The 13,312-nt window shown below is 33.2% G+C and overlaps 1 protein-coding gene across 1 annotated transcript; it reads right to left on the bottom strand.

Moving 5' to 3' along the window:
- Window positions 1-223: 223 nt before the first annotated feature.
- On the bottom strand, window positions 224-12,509 carry LOC142357387 (rhodopsin-like; the record flags this gene model as incomplete). The annotated part of the gene is made up of 3 exons (XM_075409035.1): window positions 12,278-12,509; window positions 11,313-11,440; window positions 224-445 (listed from the first exon to the last, which is right to left on the bottom strand). Coding segments are annotated over exons 1-3 (544 nt in total), but the record flags the coding sequence as incomplete, so codon positions are not given.
- Window positions 12,510-13,312: the final 803 nt, after the last annotated feature.

The following is a 13,312-nucleotide window of genomic DNA, read 5'->3' on the forward strand; positions in this document are numbered from 1 at the left end:
GGTAGAAATTCTAGAATCACTGGGGATGACATCAGACCTGAGTTCATACGTTGAGTGCAATTATCTTTGGTCAATCATGGAGTTATATTACTTCAAATATATATATATATATATATATATATATATATATATATATATTCAGCTTGATAGGCTTGATACATATATATAGGCTTGATGAAAAAATAACCCATACCCTGTCCTCGCAACAGAGTTGCTTACTAACCATTTAGCATGAACCTGCCACATCCGAAAGTGGGGAGAATGGCGAATACGAAAGTGTATGCCCAGACTGCAGCTATGATAGTGATTGACCTCTGATATGTAGGAGTTCTCCTCTTGTTGGGAGGCGAGCATATGATAGTGTACCTGTCATAGGCTATCATGGCCATGGAGTTGATCGAACAAAGTCCCCCAAATGTTGCCATGCTTCCCAGAACGTGACAGTCTATAAGGAAATTGATTTCACTCTCAATTTAAATTGTTTTTTTTTGTTATCATTAAGTTATGACATATATGTCATAACTTAATGATAACAAAAAAATATTTAAATTTAGACTGAAATCAATTTTGTAGCTTTTTTAAATTTTCTGCACAAAAAAGACTATATAGTCTTTTTTGCAGAAAATTAAAAAAAACTACAAAAACCGATAGAACTCGCTACTTGGGGCTATTGGAGTGGTTTAAACATTAGAATGTCTAAATTGATACATTGGCGCCAAATAGCGCGCTCTCAAGGTTTTTTTGATATTCATTTGGTTGTGATTCATTTGTTTACTTTATATATAATATCCGCTCAATCTAACTGAATTCAAAGTTTTAATTAATCTCTCCAACTTCAAATATTTCAAATGCGATTGTTACTGATCACGGGGCCAGGATAGGAAAAAAAGCTTTTCAGAACAGGTTTTTAATTCACTGATTTCAAGTTGGAAAAGATGTTAAACAATGAAAGGATATATTGTTCCCCCCAGTGTTTTTTATGACTCCCAGTTAAAAATTATATGTTGTTATATTGCACGTTCCTATATAAGAAAATAGCACGCGCGTCTGGGGGTCATAAAAGATTTATGCCCACTAAGCGGGGGGGGGGGGGGGGGGGCAAAATAGATCCCAATGGAAAATTATACTGTTCTTGATTGAGACTATTGACCATAAATTTATCCTGAGACATATGTGCCAGGAGACACGTGCGACACCCTCTGCACTCTTCGCTCTGTCTCTCTTTTCAGCTTAAGATACTTAAAAATACTTCTTAAAAAGTTGAATCGTTGATACGAGTTTCAGCTTTATAAATAATTTAAGCAGCAGCTTTTACAATAAAAGCTGTGGTATTTTTGATGCTGAAAATTTGGTAACTGCTAAGCATATACTCTTTTTAATTTGTGTTTTACAATAAGGCTTAAAAATAGAGAAAAATGTTCAGCAGAATATAACGTCAAAGCAGAGACAGAATTGAAGCAACTTTTAATCAGCAAGAAATCTAAACAAGGTATGTTTGTCCATTTTGCCATACTTGCTCCGACCTCTGAACTGTTGAGGGTTATAAGGAATTAACCCATAGCTTTGATCAGTATCCCAGGCTGAAGTCCCAGACCGAAGTCACCTCTGATCAGACTCATTCGAGCGCACACATGTGCTTTCTGTGCTTCAATTTACACGGTGTGGGCGACCTCAAGAAAGCGCGCTTGAGTCAGATTAGAAGCGGATTCTAGAGTTATTTGATTATGCATTTTGGACAGAGAATGCACGAAAAAAGCATTTTGGGCAGAGAGTGAGGGTATTAGAGGACACTTGAACATTTGATCTCCAATGCGAGTTAGTGTGGTGCAGTTTAAATATTATATACCATTTTTGACCAGCGCCTAAAAAATTGAACACCGTACTAATGTTGTTTACGTGACAGAATCATTGTGTAAAACCTTTAATCGTCCTTAACTAGGTTAGCTTGTAAAAGCTATAACATTAGCTAATTAGCGTTAGCTAAGAGCATTCAGATTGAATTTCAGAATTTTTCAGTAACTTTTCAAGTTGACTTCACACATCCAGAACAACGGTAGTTGATGATTTCAATATTGACAACATATGGTGATTAAATGCAAATTTGTTGCCAGGCAAATATCAAACTTGCATTACATTATTCTTCAATCCTGCATTTCTAACACGAGCCCAAAACTTATTAGGCCAAAAGCCTGCATTGCCCGAGATTTTGAGACAAACTAGCTCTTTTTTTATTACAGGTACTCTTTAACAATTTTTATTATCAATGTTTTTGTTAACACATTTGCGCTCATTTTCAGAGCTAGGAGGATCAAATGGTTTGCAACCATGTTGCTCTGTTGTTGCCAATGGTTGTTTCTGTCGTCCACTGGTGCTTAAATCTAATAAGTTGGAGCACGAACGTAATATGCAAATTTTAGAATTTTTCACTACTTAGATAAAATTTTGAAAAAGAAGAGTTTAGCTGAAACAGGATCCTAGAGCCAGGATGACAATATTATTTTCGTTCAAGCAATATTCTAATGGAAAAATTTAAAAACAAGGAGGCTCAACGAAATACTTTTGCCAACAACGTTCCGACCCCGCTCAACCATTTTTTGAGTAAATTGTCTACCAAAAGAGGAAGATATAGAAAACTTTCAAAAATTCAAATGTCGAAAATAACTGGTAAGTACATTCAAAATATCGTATCAAACTCAAATTGAAATGTATCATTAGAGAGCCAACGATACCTGCCATTAATGGGAATAAACAACAAAACAAACACCAAAATCAAATAAAACAACAAGCATTAATCAGGACCAAAAATCAAGGTCCATCCACTTTTGATCTCAACAAAATTAAAAATACTATCAATTAGCGATAAAGCCTAAACTGAACAAACTAACTTGCATTCTATCATAAAAGATATGAGACCTGCCTTTTTGAGAACAAGTAAAAAAACATACAGTTAGGGGAAATTTAAAAAATAAGTATATCCTTTCTTTAAAACAATTGACTTCAAACTCATGGAAACAATTAGTTATCAACTGAAATTATTAAATAATTTGTCTTATACCTGCAACCTACAAACGAAATCATTGAGACCTATCATTATCTAGACTGTGATACGAATACAAAAAGGACATACACAGAAAATATTAAAAGTCCTTTAAATTTTGAAAGAAAACGGCACTCATTGAAAGCGAAACATATAAAAATTGCGCGGTTCTTCAACGAAATGAGTGCGATGCGTGATTTTTTATTACTGTGGTAAGCGGACACGACATGAACATCAAAGAAGCGAAAATGTCACAAAATTTTTTAAAAAATGATGAAAACTCGTGGTATCAAAAGCAGACAACCATTATTTAAAGGAGAAAAAACAGCAATAAAGACTACAATCTAATTAACTTCAATGACGATTTGAGCTATTTCTTTTCTACACTACACTACAGGATGACAGCGACGCAGCTCAAAAACCATAAGCGTGAATTTTCAACAATACACGGTAAATATGTTGACTCATAATTCCTTAGGAAACCATTAAGACTAAGTCAAAAGTATTTAAAACGACAACTAATGCAAGCAGTTTAGAAACCTTTTCAATAAATTTTATGAAACACAATCTTGAAACATAAACAACCGTAACTTTGTCCGGTGAAAAATTATTGAGATTCAGTTGGCTCTCATATCAACAAAAAGTGGATCTTTCATTAGTTTAGTTTTGATTTGATATCACTTCCATCTCTAATTAACGTTAAAAAACAAAAAATAACAATGCCAGCGGCTCATTAAAAGTCCGAATCAATGTTGGATTATAAAGTTCCACGATTAGCCCCGGAATGACCGGTTCAATAGCTGCTCTATCATTAAATCAAATAATTGTTAGAAATGTTAGCGAAAGAACTAATTTGACAATTTCGTATAATTAATGACTTATATTAGCAAAAAACCATTATTACTTGTCGATTGAAAGCATTAGACAGTTTCATCATTAGCTCCTGAGATATTGAGTGAGAAGCTTAGATAATTAGAGTTGGTCATTAGTATTAAAAAATGCTGTCAAATCTCAAAAACTCAGTTTTTTTTAGAGCAATCAAAATTATGAGTTGAGACACAATAATTAACAGCTCGACTTCAATTGAACTTAAATGAGACCTCCATATTTTTTAATTTTTATATATCAACAATAGAGAATGCGTTTATTATAATTATCGGTATAAATTAGTGAAAGATGAAGAGAGAACACTTTCTAAGAATCAGAGCTCTAAGAAGCCCTAGAATGAGTAAATGAAAGTTTGGTCAGCAGTTTTTATTTCTTCAATACCAGTCATGTTGACAAAATGGATTAAAGCAGATTATTTGGTTCCGTTTTTCATAAAAATTAAAAATATTGCTTAATTTTCAAAATTTTAGCCAAATGCTTCGCCGAAAAAGTAGTTTCAAACAAGTCAGCAACTTTTTTTTGTCTTTTAACTTCAAACCAAAAAAGATTATTGGAACAACTTTATCATATTTTTAGCAAAACTGATCAATATGTCTGCAAAAAAACAAAAATATGTGAAAAAAAACAACAGAAATGAGGCTAAAGTTCTATAATCTTAAAACTCTGTCGATCTTCAGAACAAAATTCGACAAAATGTTTTTAATTTGATATTGTACGCCAGACATGTCTTCTATTGATATCTATCACAAATTGGTACGATTAATCTATTCCAACCGGCGGAAATTGACTTAACGAAAAATTCAGTTGAGCATATAGTTCCTCCTCTAATAAATTTAGTCGAAACAATGACATTATCAAACGTGTGGCATTTTTTGCTATTTATTGTTAAAAAATTTCCTCAAAGTTGATCTTATGTCTTTCTCAGATAAACATAATAAGAAAGACCAGTAATCAATCTTTTTAAAACTATTATCAATATATCCTGTTTAAATCAGTTGTTTTTGGTGCTGATCAATATTTTTTGCTGTGTAAATATTTTAGAATATACTTGTGTCACTATAAAGAAATTGACTTTTGCCGTTTTTGACGTGAAAAACAATTATTTTTCTGAAAAAGTTCTTAAATTGCTGAGTTATGATATTCGTGATGAATTCTAAAGAATTTAATTTACTCGAGAACACAAAACTCAAGGAATTTATCAAAATTTCGTTTTTCGAAGAACTTTTAAAATTACATGTTTCCACATAAAATTTTTAAAAGGTATTTACTCCATAAATTAGCAAAAACTCACATTTTAAATTTTGTTTTCTTTTTTCAACAAAATAAGCTTTTTTAAATCTGCCCTACCTGAATTACCAGAATTGTTCAGTTCATTTTGTAAAAACAGATAATTTGCATTTCAGGAAAAAAATGGGAAACAAAAAAGCAGTTGTTGAGACTTCGGATGAGAACCTTCTTTTATATTTATTTCGCATGAAAATTGTGTACTGATCGATCTATAGGTAAGAATGATGCTTCTAGAATGGTAGTCATCAGAATATTTAATTTCTGGTACTTTTAATGGTCCAAAATTCTTCAAAGAAAACACATCGGATATGCAATTTCTACGGACATGCAATTCAGCCGCCCATTTTGTGTTCATTCCGATCTGTTTATTTTTCTGCCTCTGTATGGCTGTATCACAAAAACAACACATATTTCAACAAAGACAACAGCTTCTAAGAGAGAACTATATCTGTGTTTTAATAGCCAGTGTTTGATTGATTTTCTATTAAAATTACTCAAAAATTTAGTTGATTTATCAATTGGAAATCAAAACTTCAAAGTCAACTTCTAATGAGAAGAGTTCTCCATTTGCATCGTTGCTTGATGAGGCCGACTGACCTTAAAAAGAACACTCATTTCGGATCGAAATTAGCAAAATCTGCAAATTCTCCCAAAAGCACAGAATGTTTCAAGTGGCGATGTTTCAGGAACATGGTTGACATTGCAAATATACCAATCTCCATAATTTGTACAGTTGCATTCGTGGCCATTGCAGCAATAGTGGCCATAATTGCATGTTGTACGAGGAAGTCAGGTGAGTATCGCCAACCCTAGTTTAATCACAATATCAATTTTGCAATTATTTATAAAGAAATTTGCAAAATTTTGTAATTTAATGCATTATTAATTTTACAAATATTTGCAAACAGGTCAGAATATTTTTGTCCCTTATCGTTAGAAATTGGCCTTGTAGGGTGATATATCGTTTACAAGGTGTACTTTACACATTTTCCAATTGAATTAAGCAATCTCCGGAAAGTGGTCAGGAAAAAAGTCATATTGCTAAATTAAGCAGAGCTCGACCGGAACAAACTCTTCCAATGTTTTGCAAATTTTTGCAAAAATTTAACTAATTTGACCTTGTGAAGAGATAATTTGCAAATATTTACAATTTTGGCATTATCGAGCAAAAATTTGCAAAAGTTTGCAAATTAAGCATTAGTTTTGAACTAGGGAATGTTGCAATTACAAATTGTTTCTGTTCCAGTACAATGTCTTCTCACGAAAATTTTTTTAAACAATTTAATAATTTTTATGAGCAAATCAATTGTAATCATTTTCCCGAGGAGATCAATAGAGGAAAAATTTCCGAGAAATTTTTTGCACAAAACAAAATCTGTCTACATCATGAGACGGTGATCATGATACACCGAGACGTATCTACATCATGATACGTCACATTTAAAAGATTCCACGACTCAACTAGTCTAAATTTTACGCGTCTTAGTTACAATTTCGTTTAAAACGTAAACTTAACTCATAACCCATGGGATAGCATATTTTCAAAAATGAGATGAAAATTTTAAGAGAAAATTTTATTGAAAACAATAAATTTATGATGTAGGTAAAGTCGCCTTATTTATAATAATGTAACCCTTAGGTTCTTTATAGAAAGAATTATGAAATAATTATGAGAGTTATAAACCCGTATTGAGGCCTTCGTGTAATCAGACGATGCGTCGTCCTTCAGCTGAAGTTCTCGTTTTTAGTACGCCCAAAAATGTCCCTGAACAAACTTTGGCTCATTCAAGAAGTAGCGGCCTAGTTTTTTTATGCCGTTAGTTGTCGTCGTTTTTGGCCAGAATGATCCAATTTAATAGACATATTAAAGTTAACAACCAAAATTAGATGAACCAATTAAAGAAAAAGCATTGCAGGCTTTTATTGGAAAAATAACACTTCTGCGAAATCATTTTTTTTCTGATTATCATTAGTAAAAATAATTGACGATTATTTTTTCCGCCAACTTTTTCAGCAGTTCACGTGCGGTTAGTCTCAAATTGTCATTCCTCTGATATTGAACGAGTTATGAAAAAATTGGTGTGAAAAGCAGATGCCACATGATTCTGTTTTTTTTAGTAAATTGAGAAATTGCAGCACTTTTAGAAACCGAAGAAGAATGTAATTTTGGAAGAGGTATTAAACATAGATTTTTGGTTCGGACTGAAGAAAAAATTTGTAAAGCTCATTATAATTTGAGACACTCAAAACAATTTGATAAACTGAGATCTGCAAATTAATCAGGTTAGTCAATATTTTTGAAGATAAAAGTTAAATTGGAATAGAGCGTTTACGCTTTTTATAAATCGCTTTCATTATCAGCTAAAAATACGAACAGTGGGAATACACAAAACCGTAATTCAGAGACAGAAATGAATTCTTCAATGAAGTCTTCAAGTTCTTCAAACTCTTCATAGCGACAAAGGAAGATTCGAGTTACCGGAGAACAACGAAATGGGAGGAAAGAACTCAATTCACTAAGAATCCACAGATTTAACTTCAGTTTTCAGTCCGTCAAGAAGGACATAAAGTTATGTGGAACAATTTCTAAACAGTTTGGAGCATTTAGTTTGTGCATAGAGTTATTTTTGATTTAAACATTTCTCTGTTTAATTAACTATCAGCATCGTTTTTTTATCGGGCAAGCGTTTCTTTGCTATATGAAAATTTTTTTTTTGCCTAATTTTTGGAAACTAGACACCAAATGCGTTCTTTGTTGTTATATGAGTGAAATTTATTCACATAACAATATTAAAAATAAAAATGATAAAACATCAAGAGGTGTTTCTCACAATAAAATGAAGTGATGGTATATCTTGAGAAAAAGTTGCAACAGTCATGAATGGTCTTCAGATATTACATTCCGAAACACTGCCAAATGAAACTTAAAAAAACCATGGCTTTCATTGCATATCAAAAATACCCTAAATAGCATTTTCATTACAGGGGTCTACTGGCACCAAAACAAAAATTAATTACAAAATACGCGGCTCCCACTTCCCGCCGCCTTTCATGGCCCAATGTGAAGAGCGCTTAGATTACGAGTAAGCAGTTTCCACACGCAATTAAATAGCTTAAAATGAAAAAAACTTCTAAAGAAATGTGATTAGAGTTGCATTCGGCTGAATGGGCATTTCACAAAAGTTTTCAATCCTTTTCGAAGCGAAGCAATATTGGACAATTAAGATAAGCCCATCGGACTTTTATTGGAAGTATTTTTTGCAAAGAAATCATGAAATGCTATATTTAGCATAATAGTACAAAAATTTTAGTACTAATAATGGAACCGTTTTCCACACTTCCACACTTTATATCATGACTTTTAGATTCAGAAATAACCTATTTAAGACGAGGGCACCAAAATTATACAAAGCTAAAAAATGAACAAAAAATTTGGAACAAAATTAAGATATATATGAAAACAAATGAGTGAAATAAATTGCGGCAGATCCGACAAAACTGATTACTAAAATGAGGGATTCTCCTGCATTTAGTCTGCCGCAAAAATTATGTTCCTTTTCTTTGTTCTCAACTGTCTTGTCTCAAGCATTCATATCTCAAGTTTTCATGCTTTGCTTTTTAAGCAATTAAGTTTGGCGTAGCTTTGTCAAATCTGGCCTCCTTTTAAAAGCGATATTTGCTTCCATTCTTTCAAAACGCATTATGCGCTCCCAAATTATGTGAAATTTAATTACAGCAATTTTTTCGGACAGGAATCACGTAAATCTGGTTTAGGACTCAAAGAAGATTTCACTTTTCAACTTCGAGCTTCATTGTGAAAAGCACTGACTGGAATTTTCTTATAGGGCACCGCCTTTTAATACGAAAAATTGCACTTAGGTTTCAATCGTAACTTGTGTTAAGATAGGAAAAGTGAAAAGTGGTCACAAAAGTGACTAAATTTCGTGATGTTCCCACTCGTTTTACGGCTACGTACTACTGAGTTCAAGATCTCATAAACTTAGACGAATAGTAACATTTTTGATAAATCATTTAAAAAAGATGAACTTAGAGGCAAATATACTTCAATTTTGATTAAAACCTGCTCCATGGGAAAAAATTATCGACATTGTTTTTGGGATATATTCATCGTCTTAAGTTATAACTCTAAAAACTGGGCTTCACTTTCACTTTCTGGAAGGAAAACAGTTTCTAATTAAAAGCAAAACCTTGACAAAATATAAATCATCAAGGAAAATTTATTTATCTCCGAATTTACACAAAAATTATATTGAAAGAATGAACTGATCATATTTTTTGTTCGTTAACAAAAAATGACAAAAATTTTGAAGGGCCACTTGGTAAAATATTCAATCTTCATTCATGTTATCTAAACTAAGCGTTGCTGTTCAATACTGATTAAATTTTAAAAGTAGGGAACCGAGAAAACAGTTCAATTTTATTTGATCACTGCTGTTATCGAAAATCATTTTTCATTATATATTTAAATTAGTTCAAATTTTTCTACTAAATCTCAGAAATCAGATCTTTTCGTTCTTCATGTAATTTATATGGTTGTATCTCAGAAGAATCAAACACTTTGTATTTATACCAAAAAATAACAGAGTATTTCTACGTTTTGAATGTGGATGAGCACAACACTTGTCAGCTGGTGTTAACTAAAAATGGATGACCCTGAAGATATGTCAATAACTATTAGTAGCACCTATGGAACACTTTTCCTGCAGCATACTCTGTTGTCAGAGAAAATTTTAGAGGTTTCATGGGAGCTTAAACCGCGACTCATAAATACTTTCCGTTTTTAGCTAAAATGCAAGCAATGGCGAACTTAAAACCAGTTACCGTTTTTTTCAAATATGTGGTGATATTAATTTGCACCGTTGTTTCTACTGATCAAAAACTGATAACCTATCAAGAGGTGTTTCCTGAAAATAATGAAGTCAGAATATATATTGAGAAAAAATTGAATCTGACCGAAAAAGTTTTGCGATAAACCATTCCAAAACACTGTCAAGTGAAACTTTGAAAATGCGGATTCTCATTGCATACCAAAAAAACTAATTTTTGTTTACCTTTTTGTATCAAATTGTCGTAAGCCTTCGTATTGAGTTCACAATTAAGCCTACGTACTGGGTTTAAGATCTCATAAATTAAGGATCTAATAAACATTAAGTTCATAAAAGTGAAGGAATTTGTTTTCCATTGTAAAATAAATGATATGGTATTTAACGAAGGGTAATTCTACATGTTGAGGGTGGATGAGGAAAACTTTTTCAGCTGGTGATAATTAATTTTGCCTGCCTATTAAGAATATGTCATCAGCTATTCGTAGCACCTCAGGAACCATTTTTTTGCAGCAAATTATGTTGTCAGAGAATGTTTTATAGATTTCTTGTGAGGTTCCAGCGGAATCAGAAAATTGAAAGCATCACTTCGAATCTTTTCGGAGTAATTCTCTCCCTGATAAACATGAAGATGGATCTGAATTATTTTATTGTTCCTTGCAGAAAATTACTGGGAACTCACGCTGAGCTAAAACTCATCATCGACATCTAACAAGAAGGAAATGATTTTTTTCTTGTCTACTGAGCCGCACGAAAATTGCAAAAAAAAGATTATATTATTAATTTTTAAAAGGACCGTTCACCTTTTTTTAGTCATCTGATTTTCAGTAAAAACACAAAGTGTGTTTTTTATTTCGGCCATTTTTTAGGCTTAGTTTATCTATGAACGATAAAAACAGTAGGTGTTTTTTGATAATTCATGAAGGTAGAAGGCTAGCTAGCTGCTCTCACACGTTACCATTTTATCCCGTCAGAGTAGAATAAGCATTTACACCCTTATACCTCGTTTCGAGGGGTGGGTTAATAGTAAAAACTTGGACCCAGAGATATAAATTTGGGATCTTTTCCGTTTGTCCCCCCCCCCCGTACGTTATGCGCCCCCCAGTCACAGAGCACGTGCCATTACATTGTAAATCATTATGTAAAAATATGGCACGTGCGTCTGGGGGTGCAAATAATAATATGCGCCCACTAAGCGGGGGGGGGGGGCACAAAAGGAAAAGATCCTAAATTTGAAATAAGCTAAGTGTACATACTGTCAAAGGGGTAGTAAGTGAGGAAGCTGGCGATGCAGAACTCTGGCTGACACGCGATCACCATGATCAAGTCCACCACCGCCAGATTCACAAGAAACATGTTGTGTGGCTTCCGCAGAGATTTAGTCCTACAATTAATAGATAAGAAGAAAGGAGAAAGAGAGGAAGGAAGTCGCGCTCTTTAACCCAGGTTGTTTCAGCCCCCTATCATTGTTCAGCGCACACTAAATAAAGTTAAGGTAATTTTACCTTAACGGAGTTATGGTAAACCGTTGATAAGGTAAAGTTAAGTCAAAGTTTACCTTAACTTGAATTCAGGTAAAAATTTACGTTAACTTTGTTAAGGTAAAATTACCTTAAATTCCTTTAACTTTCTTTTGTAACGTTCTGCAGTAAAATTAGCACAAAAAGTTAGTCTTGTATAACAAACTTGATTAATTCGCCCCTCTATTATAGTTAACATTCCAACTTGGGGATACGAAGGGTTGGGGGGGGGGGGGAAGGGGTGGATGTTGAGTGGTTGAATAGAAGGGCAAACGTGATTTTGAATTATGCGGCTAAATTGATGGGGGTGAAAACAAGTATGTTACTTTCCATTTTGTTCTACACCCCCAGTATGCCAGTTTACCCAAAGTGTTCTGGAAACGTTAAATTAATGTGATCAACATTGATGCTCAATGGATTTTTTCATGATTGTAATCAAAGTTCTTAATTCTTAATAAATCCATTCTTTCTTTGGATCTATTGTTTCGCCCTCCAGAATATATGTTTTACGACCCCAGGCGCACGTGCTATTTTCTTACATTGTAACGTGCTATATAAGAACACATAATTTGTAACGGGGGGGGGGGGGGCGTAAAAACTGGGGAGGGGGACAGAATAGATCCTTTTTTCAAACATTCAAGTCAATTTTCCATAGCTCCGAAGGCGGTCAGTTCAAACAAATGAGCAACAGTTGAACTAACGATAAGAATATCTGAATGGTGGCGATGTTTCCATGTGCCCCGACATAGATGAAGATGACAAGTAGGAACCCAATGGCAGTGTGGATCCAGTTTGGGAGAGGGGCGTAGAACACCTCCTGCCACCTGTTCTCATTAAGGTCAATTTCCACCTCTTCTGTCGTCCAGTTCTCTGATGAAGTTATCGAAGAGTTCATCTCTGAAACTCACCAATTGTAACTCAGGAGCGAGGTTTGACCAGACACTGCTTGTAAGATGAAGGAATCATGAATGAAAAAAAATTTCAGCGGTGAAATTAATTACCAGAAATAATAAGTTCATTTTGGTTGTAAAAATAAGGACACTGTAAAATTTATTGAACAAAAGCATAAACATGTTGCAAATGAGTGCTTCGCTTCAAATTAGTGCGTTTTTGCAGTTCATCATTTCTCTTTCAATATAGTAGTTCCAAACAATGCTATTTGACCAAAGATATTAACGTATTTTAAACACCTATTTATCTCAAAACAGTTCAATACTGCTCAAAATTGTTCCAAATTATGTTGAATTATTGATAACAATTCTGAAAAAGAATTTGGCCCAAAAACCACTGGCCCGGAAACGTTCACGAGGAACAAAATTGTTTTGAACTTGTAAGCATATTTTGAACTACTTCAAAATGTTTCCAAAATTGGTCAAAACTTTTTTATTGACAATTGATGTAAAATCTTAACTCAAATTCAATTTAATTGTATCAATAACCAAGCTATAGCATTTTTAAGACCAGGTTTTTTTGGCATAATTGATAATTACCGAGCTGTCAGTTGCTCTTCAAATTTTTTTTGGCAAACTCTGAATCTTGCGTGGTTATAATTATTTCAAATATAACGCAATAAATAGCATTCTACAAAAGAACGATGTACTTTTCTTTTTATGGTAAATAAATGAACAAAAAACTCTGACGGAGAAAAAAAACTAAATAATTTCTTCTCGAATTTTTCTTGCAATCTAAATATTTACAATTGATATTGGAATGTATTGAAACTGATCGGTTAACTG

Source organism: Convolutriloba macropyga, unplaced genomic scaffold (assembly GCF_964194025.1).
Source record: "Convolutriloba macropyga unplaced genomic scaffold, txConMacr16.3 SCAFFOLD_2839, whole genome shotgun sequence".
NCBI lineage: Eukaryota > Metazoa > Xenacoelomorpha > Acoela > Convolutidae > Convolutriloba > Convolutriloba macropyga.